At 35.1% G+C, this 25,945-nt stretch overlaps 1 protein-coding gene across 1 annotated transcript; it reads right to left on the reverse strand.

The window, feature by feature from the left end:
- Positions 1 to 14,083: 14,083 nt before the first annotated feature.
- Positions 14,084 to 19,056, reverse strand: LOC130725892 (uncharacterized). Its single transcript, XM_057577083.1, has 10 exons — positions 18,880 to 19,056; positions 18,637 to 18,756; positions 18,426 to 18,530; positions 18,197 to 18,301; positions 17,945 to 18,073; positions 17,718 to 17,846; positions 17,491 to 17,619; positions 17,267 to 17,392; positions 16,372 to 16,516; positions 14,084 to 14,229 (listed from the first exon to the last, which is right to left on the reverse strand). Exons 1-10 carry the CDS (start codon positions 19,054 to 19,056, stop codon positions 14,084 to 14,086), a joined length of 1,311 nt encoding a protein of 436 aa, XP_057433066.1.
- Positions 19,057 to 25,945: the final 6,889 nt, after the last annotated feature.

A 25,945-nucleotide genomic window follows, 5' to 3' on the forward strand; every position in this document is an offset into this window, starting at 1 on the left:
GGTATTTTGATTTTTTGAAATAAAACAAAACTATAATTAAGATATAATTAATTCTATGATCAATGATTAAACGTTTTTTTCGTAAGGTAAATAAGATCAAAGGATTGTGAAATTTTGCGTGTGCCTTTTACGGTGATTTTAATTTTACAATTAGAGCATCACTAATTCTTCAAATTGCACTAAGTTTTTTGAACGTAAAATTGCACTTTAAGTTGTACTAGAAAACAATGCATTTTCATTGTCATTTCTCAATAAAACATTCTATTTTAATTCTCACAACAAATCAATTTCTCTAACACTCTCAATCAAAAACCCACAATCCCATCTTCGAAATCTCAACTTAAACAATATTCATGTCTTAATGTAAATACTCATTTTGTGCGTATGTATTTTCTTGATCTTGTATGAAACATGAAGACGCAATTTAAAAAAATGAGTGATGCTGTAATTCTAAAATCAAAAGTGAATTAGTAGAAAGACCGTCGATGGTCATAAACTTTGAGAACTACTATATACTGCAAAATTAAAACACGTAGAAATATAGAACACATGATTTTAAGAATTTTTGGAGGTATATGATCAAAGGCAATTTAAAACAGAAAAGGAAGTGGCACAATTAAGAAGGCATAAAAATTGAGTAGAACATTAAAATGTGCAAATAATACATGAATCTCTCCTATGTTTTTCTCTATCCCATATTTTCTAGCTCTCATCTCTACAATGAGTCTCTAATAGGTTGCCATTCAATAAGACCTACACACTCTCTTGGTTTAGGGTTGATCGGTGTCACCACCTCATCACCTCGTTGATTTTTTGCTCCAAACTTCACTCTCAAATCATTGCATCGTGGATACATAGCGAAAGCCGCGACCCATCCATCGCCGAAATCAACCTCTCCCATAACCTGTAGGTGCAAACTAAACCTCGCGACTCCTCGTTGCATGTCCTCAGCAATGTCTTGAATCACCTTATCATCCACAATGGGCTGATCCTTCTCCCACCCCGTTGTATTCAACTTCAAATTCACCTCCTTCACCTCTTCTCCTCCAATTGGGAAAACCTCTGTTTGCAACGCGTATTGGGGCTCAATCGGAGTTACCCAAGCGAGCGTTTCATGTTCCTTGTAACACACGGTTGCTTCGAGTTTAAGGATGTTTATGTTTGGGAAGTTCATGACATTGGAGATGGCTAATGTTATATCCCACATTGATGATAATTCGCCGTCAGAGACATTGAAGTAAGGAACATGGAGCGAGTTAAGGAAGATTTTTGGTGGGAATGTTGCTCCTTGGGCTTTTGGTGGGTCATTTAGCCCCTGACGCAGGGAAAGCCCGAGGAGCAATGTCCCAATCAAGGCCATGCGAAGAATTATCATGAAGGAATGGCAATCAAAACATTCTTCAAATGATGATTGCTCTATTTCTATGTGACGATGGTTGATCTCAATGTGATTATGATGATGATGATGGTCATGATGCTCTTGGTCAACATGTTGGGGGAGAGGTGAGAACTGGATTCTAGGTTCAACTTGAGGTGTTGTGAGAAACATTGCTAGAGAGACTCGATCCGGGAAATTAACCGATGGTGGATATGATGATTATGTGCCTTAGAAAGATTTAATGTTGTTGCCATTGAATATAAATGCTTATGAATGGGACGAGGAAGTAGTTAGCCTTTAATCAGTTAATTAAGTTGCAATGGACAATGTTACAACTAAAATACATCCAGAACCTAAGGGTTAATTTTGCGTGTGGGGATTGTTGGGATTTCCAGATATATATATGTATTTATCACAATGATGAATCATTCAATAACTAATTTATGGTTTCTTATGTTGTAATTGATTTTTGGTATATACCAACAGTAATAGAAACTGTTTTGAAACGCATGGTTAGTTACGTGGCTAAATTTTTTGTTTTTAATCTTCAGGCTTTTTAAATTTTGTGAAATAGTTAGGTGTAGCTTAAGGAACAGTTTAACTTTTCTATAAATAGTAATCCTACCTGTATGTTCTATTGCATTTAAACAATAATATATATATATATATATATATATACATATTAAAAGTCAGATGATTTTTTATTAAATAAGTAAAAAATAATATATATAATTATTATTTAAATATTAATTGTAAATAACTAAGAACATTAATACAATAAGCATGAGCTGACACTGGCGGAGCGAAGATGACGCCGAAATCCATGTGAATTTGAGTACGTGGGAATGCAATGTCCCAAAATCGCAATTTGTGAAGGGCTCTTCCATCAATTTTGTGACGGATACATCCGCCACCATTATGTGATAGATACATCCGTCGCTACATTGCAATAGATCCGTCCGTCACTATATTGTGACATACATTCAGTGGCGGAGGCAGCTTTATCACCTTAGGGTGGCCAAAACAAAAACAAAAATTGTTGTCACATGAAAATTTTCAAACATAATTTGGTATAATTACAAAGTTTTGACACCTAGTATCCTAACCTATATACATATATTACATTTTCTAATATGAAATATATTATTTGAAGTTAAGTTTCTTTTACCTTTATCTTTATAATCTTAATGTGGCCTATACAATAGGTAGAAGCAGAAACCCTCAATACTACAATATACAACACCTGAACCTATGAAAAACTTGCAAAATTTGGGTGGTGCTAGGGCCCCAGCCAGTCCCCCCTTCCCTCCGCCACTGCATACATTTCCGTCGTTATTTTGTGACGGATACACTAGTCTCTGATTTGTGCTGGATATTTCGGTCACTATTTGCGACGTTCCCCTTCCGTTAGTATTTTGAGATGCATGCTTGCTTCCTGACTTTGTGACGGATACATCCATCACTATATTCGGAAAGATACTTCCACTACTATTTAGTGACGGATGCCTCCGTAGGGGTGGAGATAAACAGGCGACCCAACAGGGGCTTGTGGCTTGTCAGAGGCTTGTCTTGACTTGACTCATTTATTAAAAAATCTGGGCTTAGACTTTTTAAAAGGCTTAATTAACTAAAAAGACCAAGTCCAAGCTATTATAAAAGTCTATTTGAAGATAAGTCGGCTTGTTTATCTATTATTTTTATTAATATTATAAATAAATATAATATAATAATATATTATATTGTTTTTTTTAACGGATGCTTATTTTACTTTGTATAAAACATAAAACCCTAAGTCCCTAACCTAAATAGAAGCCTTTCAGAATTTTAGCACAACACAAGAGGCACAGCAACATCAGGCAAGCACGCAGGCCGGCGGCCGCAACTAGCCACCACCCACCACTGTGGCGCCCAAAGTCCGCCTGTTCTCCACAACCATGAGTCATGACCACCACCGTTTTAGATAAATATGCTTTTAAGTAGACTTGTAGATCAAGCCAGACTTTATAATAAGCCAAGCAAGGCCTTAAAATTTGACTTGTTGACAGGCCACAAGCCAGGCTTGGGCCATGAAAACACAATGCAGGTCAGGTTTGGGCCACACAAAGCTTGGTTTGGCTTGGCTTATTTCCACCCCTAGCCTCTGTCACTATATTGTGATGGACACATGCGCCGCAGTGTCGTGACGGATATTACCGTCGCTATTTTTTGACAGATGTTTCCCTCGTCATTTAGAGTGAATACGCCAATTTCCTTTCTCCATCAAGATAGTTTTAGGAATTTTGTGAGGATTGCACACATAAAAAATGCCCAAAAATAATTAAAAATCACTTGATTTGTATTTTAAATACATAAACAATAACACATATATAGTTAATTATTATTTAAAGATTAATCATAAAACTTCTTATACATGCATACAAATAAAAATTTAAGAACGTTTCCAAAAAAAAAAAAGTAAAAATTTAAGAAAATAATTTTATAATATTAAACTAAGTAATATTTTTATATCTAAACAAGTATTATATTATATTATTTAGAAGAAATTATTTAATAATAAAAATTTAAGAATATTTTTAAATTTAAAAAATGTTATTATAAGGTATTTAATTAGTATTAACTACAATGCATATGTATGCATTATTTTAAAAAAACTCTTTAAATATTTTTTTTGGTATATTACATATTTGTGAAAAATGACGTCAAATATTATAACAGAGGATCAAAATTATGACCAACATTGAATAAATTTAAATTTACTAAATAATATTTTAGGCTATTAAAGGTATAACTTCTTATAATTTTAAAAGTAAAATTACTTTGTTATTTAAAACTTATTTAATGATATTAAAAACGTATTACTTGATTTAAAATATTTCATATTCACTTAATTAATATTTATTGTTTTAAATGAATAATTTGTTAAATTATTAGAATTACTTTAATGTTAATTATTAAATATTAAAATTACAAAAATTTAGTAATATTAACTATTTATCAAAATGTCTTGACACAATTAGTTTTATTTCATTATGTTTTATAATTAAAAATGTTTTAAATATTTGAAGGTCCACGGCACATTCTCTTGTTTTGATCTAAGGGAGGGTTTTGGAGATGATAAGTTGTTTGGCCTTAATTGAGGGGTTGTCCTCATGCTTTGATTCCATTTAAAAATATTCTTTTGTTTTCAAAATAAAAATATTTATTTACTCAAACTAGAATATTTTTTATAATGTTAAAAAGTTGTAAATAAATTCGTGCAACGCATGGGTATATATTTAGTGGTGTTAGTATTTTGAACTAAAATTGTGTTTTGATTGGTGTAAGAGATGGAATGAAAAGGAATAAAATGAAGGATAAAACTTAGATCAAGTTCCTTACCTCCATTCCATCAAGTTTATGTGTAATATTTCAAATTTTGACTATGAATTCTTAATAAATGATATTTATTTTTAGAAATAGTTGCACATGTGTCATCACATGATTGGTAAACTTGATGAACTGAATTTAAGGAACTTGATTTAAGTTCCTCCCTAAAATGAATTGAAAGAAAATGATCTAAAAAGAGTACGTAGAATGGTGGGGAAAGAGGTTTGCGTAAGATTGTGGTTGAGAGTGACTCCCTAGTTGCTGTAAATTTTGTAAAAGAGGGGTGTGCAATTCTTCATCCGTATGCGTCCCTTGTGAACCAGATTCGTGTTTGTTTGGCTAGAGATTGAGATGTCGTCTGTGTTCATGTCCGAAGTGAGGCAAACCAAGTTGATGATTGCCTTGCAAATGCTTCTCATGGCTTGGGTTTGGGGCTGCACTGCTTTAATTCTCCTCCTCCTAGTTGCTTGAACCTCTTGTTTGATTGGATGGGAGTCACTTTCCCTCACTTTATCTTAGTATAGTTTCCTTTCATTTTTGGACTTAGCCTTCTTGTATGAAAAAAAAAAGAGTAGAATGAAATAAAACAAGGAATATTGTAACTCATTTTATATCCCGGCCCATATCCTATTTTTTTCTTTTTTCAAACTTTGGGGGTTAACGGATGGAGCATGAAACCAATTACATAGTTATTACATTAACTTATCACCCAAGCTTAACCTGTTGTCTCATTTTTTCCTTTGGAAGACTCAAGACACAATATTAATAACAATTATCATCGTACGTAGACACTAAATAGTACATGCGACTCACATGCACCACATTTTTCTATGTGTCTTATTTCTTATTGCATGTCAAAATCACATTTATTATTTCATTCTTTAATCCGCCTTTCTCATTTTATGTGTCTCATTAAGAAGGTTTTTCTATTAATAATTCGCTTTTGCAATAAAACATATTAATAATTCAAAGAAATCCTTGAGAACTCTTCTCAGAAAGATATATCCAAGAAAAAGCAAAATCATACCACAATTAAGTCACATTTTATACTAAGAACCATTCGTTCAAAAAAAAGCACCATCCTATCACTTAGCCAGAGTATTAGCAAAATGACTTTTATTTTTATCCCTAACAATGTAAATAATTGACTTCTTCTCTCAAGTTCTATTGAACATATTTTGGAGTTTCTAGAGCTGGCCACGATCATCATTCGCCGACCCTGCCACCAAAAAAGAATGCTTTCAATTATGAAACCAAAGAACTCAAATTCAGCATGAAAAATCAAAGCATGTAAGACAATATTTCTAGAGAAGAAATAACTACCTCATGAGCCCATCAAGAAGACAAGAACCAATATTTCTACAGAAGCAACCCAAAAGTATGACATGTTTCATTTAAATATCTCAACTTGGTTTGTGCAACTTTTTTTCTAACCACCAGTTATTTCCGCTCCCACTTTTAATTTCTACAAAATATCCATATCTCTTTTAAACTCTATAGTTTTTTATGCCCCTTATTATGTATTTTGCTCTAACTTTTTGCACTCTTTCTCCTATATATGTTTTTCTTTTTTTGAAAACAGAAAACAATCTTTATCAAGACACGAGTAAAGGGAACATTCCTTTGAATGAACAGTACAACAAGAAGCAAATTAAGTTGCTTCTAAACCTCAGGCCAATGAGGCAACGAATTTAATTTAATTGAATTGAAATCCAAGAGTCCCATCTGTTACTATCTTTTCAACCCCACAGAATATGAAACCGGTTTCCAATATCGGTACCCACTTCTTTTAGGGAGTGCGGTGCGGTTAAAGAGGGTGATGAAACATAAAAGAAAATATTTTTCACTCTAGGTGCTTCATAGGAGGTAGAAATTACTACCTCATGATAGATAGCGGGAGTTGCACCAATATGGCTAGCACTAGGCTAGTTAGCAAGTTTAGTCTTCCTACTAATCCTCATCCCAAGCCTTACAAGCTTGGATGACTTTTTGATCATTCATGGGGAACTTGCTGTGAACAAACAAGCCATTCTTGGTCGGCCTTGGCAATCCGACCTTGCAAACACATAAAGGTTTGCCTTATGCCTACTTCCCTTAGTGAGGTTTTCAATGATCAAAACTTAATGAGAGGAGAAAAGAAAATCAATAAAGAGTGGTAAGAAACATCAAAAGTAGATGTGGGCACATCACCTTCTTCTTCTTCTTCTTTGTTTGTGAAGAAGAGAGAAGTACTTCTCACTGAACAACCATTGTACTTACTTTGTAGCAAAACTTTTTCCATGAGTTCTATTGCCTAAAGGGTTACCTCTTATAAGAGGTATTGAGCATCAAATAGATTTTAGGCTTAATAAAATTTTTGGTCCCTTACTTATTATGATTTGGCACTTTTGGTCCTCCACATTGCTTAATTTTTTGCAAAAATGATCCATATTTCATATTTGGGACTAAAACGAAAAAACTGTGTAAATGTGAGGGACAAATTTTGCTAATTTTTTCTTGAGAGACCAAAAGTGCAAAATTATAATAAGTGAAGGACCAAAAGTGTTATTAAGCCTAGATTTTATACTTAGTGCATCCTTACCCAATAGGACGACATAGGGAAACCCAAAGGAAACACGAGATATAGAAGGATGTCAATGCCTTATTATCTAAGGGATGGGTTATAGAGTCTTAGTCCTAGTGCGATTCCGAATATCCTTGTTCCAAAAGATAGGAAATCGAGGATGCATGTGGATCGTAGAGCCATGAACAACATAACCATTAGGTATAGGCCTCCTTGCTGATCAAAAAAAAAGGTATAGGCCTCCTATTTCTAGGTTAGACTATTTTCTTGATGAGCTTTATGGTTCTTCCATCTTCTCTAGGATAAATTAATTGGGAAGTGGATACCACCAAATTAAGCCGAGAGAGGGTGATGAATGGAAAAGTGCTTTCAAAACAAAGTTTGGTCTTTATGAGTGGCTTATGATTCCTTTTAGGTTATTAAATGCTCCTAGTACCTTCATGAGACTTATGAACCATGTCTTGCCTTTGATTGGAAAAGTGTTGTTGTATACTTTGATGACATCTTGGTTTATTCAAAGTCTCATCAAGAGCACTTAGAGCATTTGAGATTCGTGTTTGTTATTCCTGAGGAACAAGAGATTTAAACAAATTTAGAGAAGTGTTCCTTTTTCTTAGACCATGTAGTATTTCTTGGCTATGTGGTTAGTTCTAAGGGAATCCTAGCTAGTGGATCTTGAGAAAGTTAAGGCGATACAAGAGTGGTCTACGGCTAAGAATGCGAGTTAGGTTAGGAGCTTTCATGGTTGTACAAGCGTCTACAGGAGGTTTGTCAAAGAATTTAGTACCTTAGCCTCCCCTTTGAATAAACTTGTAAAGAAAAATGTGCCTTTTCATTGGACAGAGACATAAGATAGGGCTTTTAAGGCCTTAAAGGATAAACTCATAAATGCACCCACTCTACACTTATCCAACTTCAATAATACTTTTGAAGTGGAGTGTGATGCATCTAATGTGAGTATTAGGGAGGTTCTTCTGCAAGAGAGGTAAGTAATTGCTTATTTTAGTGAAAAGTTGAATGGTGCTCAACTTAATTACCCTTGACATAGAGTTGTCTGCCTTGATTGGCAAAATTGGGAACATATTCTTGCTTCCTAAGGCCTTTTTCATTCATAGTGACCATGAGTCACTTCAATACTTGAGAGGGCAGGTAAACTTAACAAGAGACATGCTAAGTGGGTTGAGTACTTGGTGAAATTTCCTTATGTTGTTAAGGACAAAAATGGAAAGGCTAATCTAGTGGTGGATGATCTTTCTAGGAGTCACTCTTTGCTTTCCGTCCTTGATGCTAAGTTACATGGCTTTGAGCACATTACTTGTTTATACAGACTAGATTAGCACATTACATGCTATGTTACATTCCTTGATGCTAAGTTACAGACTAGCTTATACCTGCATCATCCATTCTTCTCTCATGTTTATGGTTTGTGTGCTCTTGCTCACATGGGTTTGTGAAGCATGATGTTTCTTGTTTAGAGGTAGCAAAATTTGCATACCTCAATGTTCCATTAGGACTTTGCTAGTCAAAAAGGCCCGAGAAGGGGGATTGATGGGACACTTTGGGGTTACTAAGACCCTTGACACTTTGCATGAGCAATTCTTTTGGCCTCATATGAGGAAGGATGTGCAACGCTTTTGTGCTCCATGCATAGTTTATAATAAGTCCAAATCTAAACTACAAAACCATGGCCTTTATACTCCTCTTCCTACACCCACCAGTCCTTAGATCGATATCTCTATGGACTCTATTTTTGCATTTCCTAGATCTAAGAGTGGAAAAGACTCGACTTTGTGGTCGATGATCGCTTCTCTAAAATGTCACATTTTATACCTTGTAGGAAGGTGGATGATGCTTCACATATCTTAAACTTTTTCTAAATATTTAGGCTTCATGTCCTTCCTAGATCTATAGTGTTTATATAGATGCTAAGTTCCTTAGCCATTTTTTGCACTCTTTATGGCATAAGTTAGGAACTAAGCTTCTGTTTACTACCACTTGTCATCCTCAAACGGATTGACAGACATGGGTCATTAACAAGATCCTTTCCACCCTCCTCAATGTCGTTGTAAATAAAATCTTAAGTTTTGGGAGTAATGTTTATCACATGTAGAGTTTGCTTATAATAGGGTTGTGCATTTTACTACTCGACATTTTTCATTTGAGGTTTCTTATGGTTTTAATCCCCTTACGTCTATTGATATATTTCCTTTTCCTAGTGGATGCTTCTTTTGTTCATCAACATGATCTTGATAGGGAAGAATATATAAGAAAACTCCATGCACAAGTTAGAGAGAAAATTGAAAAGAAAATGGAGCATTATGCTATAGTGGCTAATAAGAGGAGGAATGAGGTCGTTTATTTTAGCTTAGGGATTGAGTTCGGCTTCACTTGATAAATTATAGTTTCCCTGCTTAATGTTTGTTTACACTCCAAATTTCTTTACACTCTTGAGTGAAATAAGAAGAAAATGAGAGATAAATAAGGGATATGATATGTAATGTGAAAGGAAGATAAAAGATAGATAGAAAGAAAAAGTAAGTGAAAATGAGATGGAAGAGAAGGTGGAGCGTGAATGTATCAAAACTAAAAAGGAAGTCCAAACTTAGTGCAAGAGGAGATGATCCATTTAAGTCTTAGAGTGCATCAATAATGATACATACAAGCTTGACTTGCTAGGTGAGTTTGGTGTCAGTTCTTCTTTCAATGTTTCTGATTTTTCCCCTTTTGATAATGTGGGTTTTGATTCTAGGACAAATCCTCTTGAATATGTGGGAATGATGCAAGCTTACTTGAGAATCCTACAGAGGAAAGCTTGGAGGATCTTGTTGGACCTACCACGAGGTCCAAGGAAAAGAAGGCCATAGATTCACCTACGATAATGTATCCAAAGGACTTGATACTCCTAACTATTGAGTATTAGAGGTTCTTGGTATGCTTAGTATGTTTTCATTTAGGGTTTTATTTCCTTGTTTTATGGTTCACATAGGTTTAGAGTTGAACCTTGCACTCATGGTTCACTAGGTTAGGATGAGTGAGCTAGTCTTTAGTGTGGGTAGCTTTGAGCCTTGGGCTTGACCCATTTTGGTGATGTATGGTCATGGATTTCCTTCCTTATATAAGGGAGAAGCCTTTGTATTTTTCTCTCACATTTGATCATAATTTAAATTTTGAGCTGGTGAACTTAGAACCCCCCTCCAAATTCTCTCTAGAGAAATCCCTTGAGAATTATTGAAGATGCACCATCTTTGTGGATTCTCTTCACCCTTGCCTTATCAAACCTCTCTTCCATGAGTGTTTGTGGCACCATCCTTCACCTTCATCTCATTGTTTTCCACAAATTCCAAGTTCTCGTACCTATTCTTGAAAATTCAAGGTGCTAGATCCAACATTTACTTGAAGACTCATGGAGATAGATCATGCATATCCACATAAATTATTAAATAAAAGGGCATATATTTCATTGTGCAAAAGCACATGACTAAACTATAATTTTATGCACATTCTAAAGTCACATTCTCTAAATTTAGGTTGTGTGTCTTCATTTTCCATAAGAAATACGTCTTTAAAGTATGACATTATAAGAAAATTGTGAGTTTTTTATGTTTTCTAACACCAACGTTATATTTTTGTTATTGTGTGCAGGCTAATCTTTTATAGGGTGTTAAATTGTAAGGTTTAGGTCATTTCCAAAGTGAAAAGCTCAAAGCCTTATCAAATTGAGAACACAAGATTAAGACTTGTCTGTGATCAGTTATATCGTCATGTGAAGAGATTAGTGATTTCTAGTGAATCGGCGGGTTGATGTGGGTTGTCGGTCGAGAAATGATGTTTTTTATGACAGACATTCTCTTAGCCAAAAGAGGAGATACAAGAAGTTGGAAGAGATTAGTGATTTCTAGTGAATCGGCGGGTTGATGTGGGTTGTCGGTCGAGAAATGATGTTTGTTATGACGGACATTCTCTTAGCCGAAAGAGGAGATACAAGAAGTTGTATGGGAGTGTGATGGCAACAAGAGTCCGGGGCCAGATAGTTATAATTTCAAATTTATTAAAGAGTTCTGGGAGATCCTTAAGGAGGATATTCATAGGGATATGGAGGATTTCTGGGAAAATGGATTGTGGCCGAGAGGAAGCAATGCCTCCTTCATTGTTTTGATTCCAAAGCTCGCTTCTCCAGAGGGGCTTTATGAGTTTCGACCTATCTCACTCATTGGGTGTTTCTTCAAAATTGTAGCCAAGGTGTTGGCTAAGCGCATGAAGTGCGTGCTTCCAAAGGTCATTGATGAGAAACAATCAGCTTTTTTTGGAGGGCACAATATGCTGGATGGAGTGGTAGTGGCGAATGAATCAGTACATATGAAAAAGAAAGGGAGAAAACCTTCGATCTTGCTCAAAGTTGATTTCGAGAAAGCCTACGATATAATGGAATGGGGTTTTCTGAGATATATGGTGCGAAGGCTAAACTTCTATAAGAGGTGGATCAAGGGGGTTGACAAATGCTTTAGCTCAGTCTTGGTCTCAATCTTGGTGAGTCTAGGTGAAGAATTCCCTATGAGGAAGGGGGTCAGACAAGGAGATCCGTTGACACTTTTCTTATTCCTAATTGTGGCAGAAGGAACAGGTCTTGTAAGGAAGGCTATGGAGCTGAAAAAGCTAGTGGGAGTGAAGATGGGCGAGTCTGAAAAGGTAGATGTGGCAATCCTACAATTTGCAGACGACACACTCATGTTGCGGGATGCATCTTTACAGAATGTCCTATCTCTGAAGTCTGAAGCGCATCCTTAGGTGCTTCGAGCTGGCGTCAGGTTTAAAAATAAACTTACTTAAAACATGTTGTGTGGAAATTGGTGTGCCTGTTAATGAACTCCGAAATGTTTGCATCCATCTTGAACTGTAAAATTGGAAGCCTACCCTTTGTGTATCTTGGCGTTCCAATTGGCGGAAATCCTAGAAGAGCTAACCTATGGCAATCGGTTATGTGAGAGAACAAAATGATTTCACTGCTCTTTGTATGGATGGATATCACAACCCATTCTGTGTCTCAAAATGGTACAATAGAAGGGCTGATTGCTGAGGCGTTTGTGTTTGTGTTTGATCAATGACTTTAATTTACTCCTTGCATGTTTCTATGGCTGGAGAAAGGGTGAGGATTGTCTGTTGTAGGGGGTGGTATTAGGACCTTAGTGCAGAGGCTTTGACAGTATATGCTGGGCTGCAATTTTGGTTTTTTCATTTGTCCTGTTTTGTTTCTGATCTGTTTTGTTTTCTTCTTCCCTGTTTCCTATTTTTCCTTTTTCTCCCTCTTCTTGTTTTTACTTCTTGTAATCTTGTTTTGTCTTGTGGGTGACACCCTTTGTGCCTTTTTAATGATATGATGGCTTATACAAAAAAAATCCCCTTAGTTAGCCACAAAACCCTAAACCCGAAGCAGTAACTACGTAGCTTGAAATGTTTTACCGTATATTGCCTTCAAGAGTTTGTCTGCCCAAGACACAAAAACCCCCAATATTTAACCGATTCTTCCAACAAGTTCGTTTGAAAGTCGAATAGAGACACATCGGATTGGAAACAAAACGTGATGAATAACTTCAAAAATATAACTATCAAACCCGTAAGCAGGGCACCCACACATATAGAAACTGTATTCAATACAATTGTAATTCAATACATTGAAATTATACGTAGATGATTCTACTTGTAATTGAAGGAAATATAAGGTTAAGTAATTAATTAAAATAATAAATAATTAATGAAAATTGATATTAACAAACTAATATTTAAAAATCTTTGCAAAAAAAAAAAAAAACGGTTAATTAAGATTGTATCATGTCGACTAAAAATCATCAATGTAAAGTTATAAATGTCATATTCATGTATTTTCAATTGACATGAAATTTTTTTATTAGTTGAGGTAGGAAATGAGATACAATTTTGAGATAGAGGATCTCGATTCTTAACTTATCTAATAAAGATTGTGCAATTTCGCGAAAGCAACCACGCTAACCGCCTCGCCTCTTTTATTCCTTTTTAGTAACATTACCTCACTCTTCACAACGTGTCGGATGGTTTAGATTTTGGAGGAAGTTTGTTACTAAACTCACACAGTTTTGATCACGTGTTTGAAGCTGACATTTTATGTAACTTCACCCGACAATCCCACACCACCTGGTTCACTGACCGAATTTTCTATCAAATTGATCGAGTGTTGGTAGGAAGTGGTACTTTTATCTCCTTGTCTCTTGAATATATAAATGGTTTTAAATTGTGATCCGCAACAATAGTTGCGACCACACCTTATAAGATTTTGGAGTCCCCACGATGGCATCATGATTGCAATTGCGGCCACTACAACCCGTATTCATTTACAATTTTACAATAAAGTCGTGATTGCAACCACAATTTAAAATCCTGAATATATACGACCTCATAGCTAATCAATCTCGCAGAATTGTCTGGATTTGTACGATTCTAGCCATACACATTAGCGCAGAGCAAATGTAAAGCATAGCTATTTTGAGGCATATAAATCACTTGACATCATTGACTTGAAGTAAAAATAGAAAGAAAAAGAGTCACCAATTAGTCTATGAAATAGAATACCATATATTGCAGTCCAAAATCACATGGTTGAGATACCCATGTACTTTATTCTTATTTTTGGGTCTATAGATCCACTTATATTCTCCTGGACTATACCCAATACCAAATAGATCATTTGATCTTTTCCTCCTCACTTTTATTGCTCTGAAATGGCGACCTTAAATAATGTTGCACTATTACGTCCACTCAAGAGGCACGCCTAACTTGGAACAAAGGGCATGTTCATTGCTTACATCCTTCTTGTCAAAGCTACCATTCCCTTTTGAGTTTTCGCTTCTCCGAGTCTGATGAGTGACTTCAGCTCCTTGTACGTTCCTCCTTCCTACTATGAGACAGGCAGAAAATTATTAATCCTTCTTTTAGTTAATTTTGGCTAATGCCTTGGTCTTTGTCGCCACAAAAATGCAACTACGTGCATCGCAATAAAAATATTGTGAAAGGTCCAAATCCAGTATTTAAGAATTTGAGGTAGAGTTAGGCTTGACTTTAGATTTTATCAAATCCGATCGTTAATCAATTATTACATCACCCATAAATGGACCACACACATGTCTAAAGCTATCAAAGTAGGTCATCCCAACTCACATCGTCTGGCTAACCACGAGTTGGAGGGAAAGTGGACCGAGCCAACCTGACTGACTTTTTTTTGAGTCAACAAAAGTGCAACCCAACTCGACTCAACCCACCATAGGGTTGGCTCACAAAATTTTAGAAAAACGACAAAATAGGCAGGAAAAACAAACAACTACATCACAAAAATACATGGTGTTGTCTACAGTGTCTTAGGAAAATGTAGGACACCAATGTCTCACTTCATAAATGACATATTTAACCTTAAGCTACTTATAATTTTCATAAATGTCATTTTCTTTCCATCTTTCATATTCCCACCCCTTTCAATTCGACATTCATGGTTGTCTCTTTCGACTCATTTAACTTATGCGACCACATCAACACCAACATCCGGTATCATAACCACTTGGATGTCACAGTTGATGTCGTTGGCTCTGTCATGTCCATGGCACCATCTCCATCTTGGTCAACAAGATCAAGTGGTCACGCCCTGGCGCAGGTGACAAGTAATTACAACAACATTTAATTTATGCATTTTTCTAAATTAGGATTCCTCCTTTCTTACTTCATCCTCTCCCACGAGGACAACCCTAATCTCTCTGAATCCCAGGTTGTCGGCATTGGCACCGCTTCCCATACCAACCTTATGCATGTTATTATCCTTTCTAAAGGGATGGAGCTATTGTGCATAGTGAGGGCACTCCTAAACTTTAAATGTTCCCAGATAATCCACCAAACAAAAGAAGAAGAAAAAAGTGACGCAAATGGACACAAGCAAGAAAAAATGACAACCCACTTGAGTGATTGTTAAGTCTCTAGATATCATAGAAAGCAAGTAAAAAACAGAGCAAGACCTTTTGAGCTACTGGTGGCAGCTACGACACAACACAACCACGCGCTGCAGAGGTTGGCTTTGTCCAGCGGAGTAAGGGTTTGAAGGACATGAACACACTCTAGTTGTATCGGAAAGTTTGATTTTAGTTGAGTGACAGGGTCGGCCCAAGGGTAAAGCCACCCAAGCAACCGCTTTAGGCCTCCAAATTTTCATTTTTTTTATCAACTAAAAAAGGCCCCAATTTTTTTTTTCACTAAGTCAAAAAAGGCCTCAAAAAACCAAGCCTAAGACAAAAATGCCAAAAAAAAGCCTCACTTTAAAGTTTGTTTTATGCCTTATTTAGTGTTGGGCCGACCCTGTTGAGTGATAAGGGTGTAATGTTCTTATTATTTTTTTTTATTAGGTGGGCTGGGTTAAAATGACTCGAGCTAAATGTGAACCTTGTTTTTTTCCAACCTAACCCACAAGAGAGCTGAGTTTGGGTGGGATGTGTTAAGCATAAGTGAGATGTGTTAAGATTCCACGATACCGAGCTCAGGCTTGAGAGAGGGTCTAATTATATCATTTTTCCTTTGTAGATGACGATGCTTGGACTAGACAGGATGGCCATAATCTATAAGCAAAGGTTTACTAACTCATAGGTTTCTAGATGAAATCAAACCGATAATTGAATTGATGAATGCACAGGTTCACAATTAATAATTCAACCATGTTTGAAAAGATAATAATTAAATATATATATAAAAAGAAAATACTAACACAATTGTAAAAAGCTCATATATTTAAATAGACATAGTGAAATAGCTAAAATTGAAATGAACATAGTAAAAAGTCAGCTATAATTAACAAAGGTTGTAATTTTAAAAGATTGAAATGATATAGCTAATATTGTTTTGTTTATTAAAAGGATTACATGCATAATACCTTTAAAAAAGAGATAGAAGTAAAAAGAATGTCAAAATCACTTCAAGTGAATATGAGATAAAATTACTATACTTTTACATGATTTTAATAATATTTTAACTTATATAAGAATAATTATGCAGTGTAACTGACCTATATTGTTGGGGCGCGGATAGCTAGGTTCAGCTCCAGCTTGAGGAGCAGGATGGAATACTCCAGTTCCGCTTCTGGTCATGCCCAAAAATGTTGCAGGGCTCTGTATCACATTCTGGTTTCCAACTAATCCATTCATAGCCATCTACAACACAGCCAAACCAATACCCATATATGCATCCATCAATCTCATACTCCAAAACAAATTAATAGAACTTTATTGTAAAACAAATTAATATAACTTTCGTTTCACTCACAGGTAGTACTTGTATTAGTACATTTGCATCAAACACTTTTTTTCTCAAAATCAATTCTAACACTCGAAAAACACTCACATTAATTTCTCCTCAAAATTGATTTTAACTTTAAATTAATTCTAAAATAATTCTCAAGTATGCACTAATAACACATGGAGATCAACTTATGTTTTCCTAAAATAAATTATGTTTCTTAGAAGCTATTCACATAAGCTTCTACCCAAAACTGATTTTGACTTTAAAATCAATTGTAGAAGAAGTCAATGTTTGTAAACTCCACAATTGATTTGAAAATAAAAATAAATTCTGGACAAAATACTAATATGAGTAGTTTCTGAATATCAAAATTGATTCTTTAAAAAGAGAAAATGAAAGTATGTGCAAAAATATAGTTACGAAACACACAACCTTAAGTTCAACACACACAACAAATCAAGATTAACATATGGGTTTTGATTTATTTACGCCCTATTTCTTTTCATCCAATTTTCATTTACTTTTTTTTCATATATCTCTTTTTTCACATCACATCACTTATCATATCTCTCACTATCTCATATATATAGGGGTAGGTGGAATTTGGGTGTTGATAAAATTTTCTTTTTGCATCTAGTAGAGCAAACAAAACAAGTGATCACCTGAGGTTGAGGTGGCATAAAATTTGGGGAAGGATGAGAGTTGCTAAAAGGTCTAACTCCAACCATGTGAGCACCTGCACCATAATAAGGCCGATATCCAGATACTGGAGGAGTTGGAATAAAACTCTGCAATTCAAAAGACACATTAAACAAACACAAGAGAAAAACAAGTCATGATAATAATGTAACATATAACGTAATAATCAAAATATGTATATAATCACAGAAAGAATCATAGCAAAGTAAACCTTTGGTGCGATTGGAGAGTCTCCAAAAGGTCCAACTCCAACCATGCGAGCACCCGCACCATAACAAGGATGATATCCAGATAGCGGAGGAGTTGGAATAAAACTCTGCAATTCAAAAAACACATTAAACACACACGAGAGAAAAACAAGTCATGATAATTAAGTAATATATAACGTAATAATCAAAATATGTATATAATCACAGAAAGAATCATAGCAAAGTAAACCTTTGGTGGGATTTGAGAGCCGCTAAAAGGTCCAACTCCAACCATGTGAGCACCCGCACCATAATAAGGCCGATATCCAGATACCGGAGGAGTTGGAATAAAACTCTGCAATTTAAAAAACACATTAAACAAACATGAGAGAAAAACAAGTCATGATAATTGAGTAACATATAATGTAATAATCAAAATATGTATATAATCACAGAAAGAATCATAGCAAAGTAAACCTTTGGTGCGACTGGAGAGTCGCCAATAGGTCCAACTCCAACCATGCGAGCACCCGCACCATAACAAGGCCGATATCCAGATACCGGAGGAGTTGGAATAAGACTCTGCAATTCAAAAGACACATTAAACCAACACGAGAGAAAAAACAAGTCATGATAATTAAGTAACATATAACATAATAATCAAAATATGTATATAATCACATAAAGAATCATAGCAAAGTAAACCTTTGGTGGGATTGGAGAGCCGCTAAAAGGTCCAACTCTAACCATGTGAGCACCCGCACCATAATAAGGCCGATATCCAGATACCGGAGGAGTTGGAATAAAACTCTGCAATTCAAAAGACACATTAAACAAACACGAGAGAAAAAAAAAAGTCATGATAATTAAGTAGCATATAACGTAATAATCAAAATATGTATATAATCACAGAAAAAATCATAGCAAAGTAAACCTTTGGTGTGATTGGAGAGTTGCCAATAGGTCCAACTCCAACCATGCGAGCACCCACACCATAACAAGGCCGATATCCAGATACCTGAGGAGTTGGAATAAAACTCTGCAATTCAAAAGACACATTAAGCAAACATTAGAGGAAAAAAGTCATGATAACTAAGTAACATATAATGTGATAATCAAATTATGTATCTAATCACATAAAGAACCATAACAAAGTAAACCTTTGGTGGGATTGGAGGGCCGCTAAAAGGTCCAACTCCAACCATGTGAGCACCTGCACCATAATAAGGCTGATATCCAGATACCGGAGGAGTTGGAATAAAACTCTGCAATTCAAAAGACAAATTAAACAAACACGAGAGAAAAAAAAGTCATGATAATTAAGTAACATATAATGTAATAATCAAAATATGTATATAATTACAGAAAGAATCATAGCAAAATAAAACCTTTGGTTGGACTGGATCAGACTTTTCGACCCGCATTTGTGTTGGTGCATTATTTCTCATTCCCTTTCCCCTCCTTTTGTTCCTACGTTTTCCCCCACGCGCTAGCGGTAACGGTTGCATTGGCGGTGGTGGTGGTGGAGGTGGTGGTGGGGGTGGTGGTGCAGACACCTCAGCCATAAGGTTTTTGTGAAGAAGGGTAGTAGAGACCGAGCAAAAAGACAAATGAATGTGAAATAGTGAGAGAAAAAGAGAGATACAAAAGAAAGAAAGCAATGAGGGAAAGAAGATATATTAAAACATTACGCATTATTTTTTTTGTAAGAAAAAAACATTACGCTAGAAATATTTATTATTATTATTATTATGATTAAATATTATTAATTTATTATTGTTCTTATCATTATTATTATTATTATCATTACCATTATTATTATTATTATGAGCCAAAATTTTTTATAAGCAAAAGAAATTAAACTATCATATATGGTATCTTTCCCAATTATACGAAGATGATTTAATTTTAGTTTTACCAAATTAAATTATACAATTAATATTAATATTATTATTGAGTAATATATATATATATATATGAATAATAAATGAACAAAAATAAATCCACCTTTAATAATTTTACAAAAATAACGTGATCTATTTAAATAATTTATTATAATAGGATAAAAAGAGACTAAAAAGAAATGCAAAGTTATATTTTATGGATGGTAAAATAACATATTTTTAGTATTTTTTATTTATAGATTATTACTTTTGTAATTGCTCGACTGTCACTTTTAAAAATATTTTTTAAACAAAAGAATTGTCATATAATTCAATGTGATTTGTCTCTTTTTATCCTTATGGAATTTTCTCTTTTATAGATTGTAATAGTTGTGAAAAATAAGATGAAAGTGAAAATTAATTATGAATGAATCAAAAATCTAGTTTATTCCTTCATTCTCAATACTTTTAAGATTTATTAAATGTTACGATAGTATATATTTGGATTGGCTATTTTCTTATGGATTTATTTTGTATGCATTGTCAGTGTAAAAAAAAATACACGATTTTTTTACACAAACATTCAATGATTGATTATCACGTCAGAAAATATGCTTTTAAATATAATTGTCTAAAATAATTAAGAGGCAATGGTATTTAGAAATTATAGTTTAATATAAAATAGTATTACTCAATTAAAATTAATATATGTATTAAATGATTAATATTAATAATTAATCATTTTCAAAGTATAATTTAAAATATATATCTATAGCCAAAATTATCATTGACTAATTTTAAAATTAAGAAATACTATTATCATTTTATATTAATAAAATTCATTTAATAGTTAATATGAAAAAACATAAAGTGCCACTTGGCAAACTTTGACTATTTTTCTCCAGAAGTTATTGTGAATTTTTTTTTACAATGAATTAATTTTAATATTTAATATTTCATGAGTAGTTTTATAAATAATATTTTAAATATCCCAAGAGGGAGATATGAACAAAAGTGAGATTTGGTAGTTAATGTAATAGAAAAAAAAAGAGAACGAAGTAAAGAAAATGTGAGTGAGAATAAAATGAAAGTGAAAATTAGATGTGAATGAATCAAAACTCTGGTTCTTTCCTTCGTTATCAATAGTTTTTTAATACTTTTTAAATGTAATTTTAGTATTATTTTGGATAGCTATTTTCTTATGGATTTATTTTGAATGCATTGTCAATGTAGATTTTTTTACACAGTTTTTTTTACATAAACATTCAATGATTGACTATCACATCATAAAATATACCTTTAAATCAACTAAAATAATTAACTGGTCATGTTATTTAATTAGATACAAAATATTCTTACTCAATTAAAATTAATAATTGTATTAAATGACTAATGTTAATAGTTAATTAATTTAAAATATATATTTTAAAATATAAATGAATAAAGAAAATTATCATTGACTAATGTTAAAGTTAAATAACGATATTATCATTATATGTAATTTTTTTCATTTAATAGTTAATATTAAAAAGATAAACTTTCGACGTCTCGTCCTCGAGTGATAACTCAAGGCGACATATGGAATCTGGGTGGGGGAGGTACAGTGATCAATCCTTGGAGGATGTAATTTATCTTTTTGATTTACCAAAAAAAAAATAAAGCGCCACTTAGCTACTTTTGACTATTTTTCTCACGTTATTGTGAATCATTAAAGTTGTATCAATTAATTTTAATATTAAATATTTTAATTATATATGAGTATTTTTATATTTAATAATTTAAATAATTAATAATACAAAATAATATTAAATGCATAAAATTATAATATAAATTATGCTTGAGAGTTGAAGTTTCTTTAAATTCTCTAGAAAACCGGAAATGTGGCGCTCGCCAGTCCACAAGCCCACAAGACGCGAGGCTCGAAGCATGAGAGTTGAAGCGTCTTTAAATTTTCTGGAAAACCGGAAACGTGGCGCTCGCCGGTCCACTTAGGCATTAATTAAGTAATACTGCAACTAGTGCTTCCATGAATGAATTATATAATTGTTAAATACGGTAATATATTTTTATGGAGTAAACAAAATTTGGGTATATAAATAAAATTTGACACAAATAAAATTATAAAAAATGAATTCAATTACTTATTCTGACTTTAATAGTAAATATTGAAATAGTTATGATACCCAAAATTTTATTAATTATAATTAAGTATCCCTAAAATTTATAACTCAAGTAATAAATAATCCTAAGTAATATCTTTGGGGGCATCAGAGCAATTTTCTTTTTAGGTATTCTTATGTAATATTGGAGGGGATTACTAACTTTGTACAATCAGGTCAAGGTATCGTGATTGATGTTTGAGAGAGAAAGTAGAGAGAGAGGCTCTGGGTGGCCGCTTCAGTCACGGTGGTTGCAGCCTCGCCGGACCTCGTCGTATGAGTGGAGTAGGTCGCGGCAAGGGAATTCTCAGTGGTCAAGGCAACAATGGCAACGGCATGCTCCTTCTGGAGGCTATTACAGGAATCCTGGGAATCAATGGCAGCGACGTGCTTCTAGGAGGTTTCAGCGTCCACATCATTCACCACGGCAGTGGAAGGATTTTGAGCACTCATCACGCAGTGTTCATGTACAACGGAAGTCGCAGCCAGGGTATGGTTCGGGTAGCCATGAACACCAGAAGCAGCAGGGGCTTTCATCTGCTCCAGGGAGTGGCAAAGACAATATGCAAAAGCAATCTCGTGATCAACAGAAATCCAATTTGCGTGGGATGTAATTTTCTGTTTTTATTGATGGGTTGAGTGATAGGGTTACCTTGCTGAAGTTGAAAATGATATTTGGGAAGGTAGGGAAAGTGAATGATGTTTTTATCCAGTTTAAGAAAAAATTCCGGCGGCGATTCCGGTATGGCTTTGTTCGTTTTCAGAGCGATGAAGAGGCTTGGCAGGCAATTCGTACTCTTAATGGCAAGCGGGTTGAGGGAAACCATCTGTTTGTGCAAAAAGCAAGGTTCAAACAGAGCACATGGGGAGGAGAAGTACCATTACAGAAACAGAATAGCAAAATGCAGGTGCAAGAAAAAGTGTGGCGCCCAAAGAAGTACCAACAAGCTACTGGCAAAAATGGAGAAGCAAAGAAACAAGAGGCTTCTGTTCAACCTTATGAGGCAACACGCAGTTCAGCGGAATGTCGTTTGAATATTGTGGCATCTGAACTTGATAATGCTTGGTATCATCGTTGTGCACGAGCACGCACTCTTGAGGCGAAGCCAGTAGATGTTATTCAGGATGAACTCGCTCAGATCGGCATGTACAATTTTCGATTCATCCCACTTGGTGCTAATGAGGTACTGCTGGAGTTTGAGAATAATGAGGAGATGGTGGATACTTTAGCTGAATGCAGTTTTTTCTTGGAGGAGAAACTTACAGAGTTGAGACCATGCACTCGTTTTACTTTCGGGGTTGCACACTTAGTGTGGATTCGTCTGTGGCAAGTTCCGATGGGACTATGGTCGGACTCTTTCTTCAGGGCAGTAGGAAATAGGTTAGGGAAATTCGTGAGCCTGGACGTGGCAACCAAGCAACGTCATCGGGCTGATTTTGCACGCATTCTTGTCCAAATGCATCATCCGTTATTGCAGTGTTTTACAATGGCAGTAGACGTTGAGGGTACTGCTTGTGTGATTTTGGTAGAGAAAGATGATTTGGCATATGATTATGGTAAGGTGGAAACCATGCCGTCTACGCCGGTGAAGGAATATAATTCTGAGGATGCCACAGACTTTGGTGATGATTCTGAAAATAATGAGGACATGTTGTTTGATGAAACACGTGGTCCAGTTTATGATATTGAAAGAGACTATGAGTCTGCTATTGATGTGGAGTCAGATGATGAAGATGAAGTTTTTAGGGATGTGAAACTTGAAGGGCTTCAATTCGTGGTGGAGGTGGAGGATCCACAACCTAAGGCTCCGGTTTTGCCAGAAGAAGGGATTTCTGCAGGTGGCGGTGAGTCGCTGGCATACCAGAGCATGACCACCAAACCAGTGGTGGCGCCGGACCTAGGGGCTGAGCGGCTGGAGGAGCCTTTACCAGGGGAGCCGTTTTCATATTTGAACTTGGTAACAATCAAGGCCGTTAACGATGGAGTCAATTTAGGGGAGCAGTTACGTGTTTTGCAGGAAACGGGATGATACACGGCTGATGAGATTGAGGAATGGAGGAGAAATATAACTGCTGAAGGAATTCAAAATCAAATCAGCAATTATGTTTTTAAAAATTCTGATTTAATTTATAATAAAAAAACTTCTGTTACAGGTTACTCATTTAACACACAGGATTTGGCTCAGAAATACAGTTGGCCACTCTATTCTACTTATTAGGACCCACATCATGTTCTCCAACAACAATTGCTAAGGCCATGTTTGCCTAAGTGTTTTTATGATAAAAACGACTTATTGAGGTTCGCGACATCTTTGCTACCTTCCCTGGCTTCTGCAGTTCACGTAAACAACACAGCATCACGTGAATCATATTATCGGACCTCGCCTTACCAAATCGTTCGACAAAGTACACCAGCGGCCTCTGTTCTCCCTCAGGTGAATCACGTCATCTCCCCCCAGGAGCCAGAGACGCCTTTGCAAGAGCTTCAACTGGTGCCCGCTGATTTCGCCACACCAACTCCTTATAATTCACCAAACACAAATTCTTCCAAGAAAAACTCTCAGCGGGGTCGTCCTAAGGGGAGCAAAAATAAGCCTATACCTCTGCCTCATGATTTTCTTGAACCAGTGACAGGTGAAGATGGGGTGTCAACACGCGCGCAATGTGCTTGGTTGATTGGAAAGCAACTTGGACTTAAACCACGCGGATCAGAAGCTTTGATGTTGAGAGGATTGGAAGCTCAAATCCGTGAGAACCATCCTCATCTTAATTGACAAGCCGGGTCGTTGGCTCACATGGAATGTGCGTGGGCTAGGAGGTTCTACGAAAAGGGAGGCAGTGAAAAAAACAATTCAGCACCTTAAACCTGAATTAATTTTACTTCAAGAAACAAAGTTTAATGATCAACGGTTAATAACAGTTGTGAAGTGGACGCAAAGCTTGCAAATGCGTTTTTGTTGAGGTTCAGTTGGTAGGTACTGCGGGTGGTCTTGTGTGCTTGTGGGGGGAAACCAGCTTTCAAGCTTTGACAGTGGTGGTTGAGATTCAGAATGCTTGTCAAGTGGAGTACTAGATGCAGGTTGTTGTATCCTTTTATGCTTGAGGCATAGCTGAGGGGTGATTGTTGATGCGTATAGCTGCTGCTGGTACTGTTGTGGAGTTTTTATGCTGCTGAGACAGATGCTTACTGTTGCTGTCAAAAGAAATATGTTGTTTGCTGTCATAAACCAGATGTTGTTGCTGTCAATTTAAAACTGCTGTTGCTGTTGCTGCTGGAATATGCTGTTGCTGCTGTTATAAAACAAATGCTGTTGCTGTCAAATTAAAACTGCTGTTGCTGCTGAAATATGCTGTTGTTGCTGTTATAAAACAAATGATGTTGCTGTTGTTGCTTGTTGCTGCTGGTGAGAAAATGGAAGGTCTTTTACACATGATGTTGCTGGTTTTGTTGATTAATAAGGTTGTGGTCGTAATGGATACTTGGGGATGAACCTGTTGGTGCTTCGATTTCTAGTGGACGCCTTAGTTCTTGAGTATTTGTTTTAGTACATTCAGCTAAAGGATGTAATATCATTGAACTCAGGTACAGAATGGCTATCTCAAGGTTGTAGTAGTCTTTTTCCTTGCTAGGCTTTTTCCCACTGGGTTTTGCCTAGCAAGGTTTTAATGAGGCTCTATCTTGGGATTTCGTTTATGCCATTTTGTGGGGTGGTGGTGGGTTTATTTTGTTCGGTCATCTTGTTCATAGGTCGTTCGAGTTCAGTTCAGTTTGTACTTGGTTCTCGCTTGGTTTGCTATTGGCTCAAGCGCTTCTATTAATAATATACATTTCATTTTCAAAAAAAAAAAAAAAAACTTTGTACAATCAACTATTTCATTTAATAAAACTTTTTCTTTCTAAAAAAAAATACAAGTCAAAGATATTTTATTTCATTTTTTAAAAAAACATTTGAAATTATATTCCCTCCATTCCAAAATATAGGTTGTTTAAGGTTATGCATATTGTTTAAGAACTCATCATTTGATAAATATTTTGATTGAAATACTCCTATTTAACGTTGTGTTACATTAAGATAGAGAAATGTTATTATTGGTTAATGCATAGTGAGAGTTGTGTTAGGTGAAAATTGAAGGCGGTAAATAAGAGATATAATATCTAATGAGAGTATATAAGGAAGAAAGAGAAAAAACATATTTTGAGTTTGCAAAACAACTTACATTTTGGAATATAATACAAATGATAAAACAACTTATATTTTAAAACAGAGGGAGTATTAATTATGAATATTATTGTACATTAATTTTAATATTTTAATTAAATGTAATATATTTAATTATAACAACGGATGTCAGCTGCAGTGGCAAAAAGTGATCCCTTAGTGTCGAGATTTGTGCTTTAAAGAGTGATTTAA

This window comes from Lotus japonicus, chromosome 1 (assembly GCF_012489685.1).
Source record: "Lotus japonicus ecotype B-129 chromosome 1, LjGifu_v1.2".
In the NCBI taxonomy this organism is placed as follows: domain Eukaryota; kingdom Viridiplantae; phylum Streptophyta; class Magnoliopsida; order Fabales; family Fabaceae; genus Lotus; species Lotus japonicus.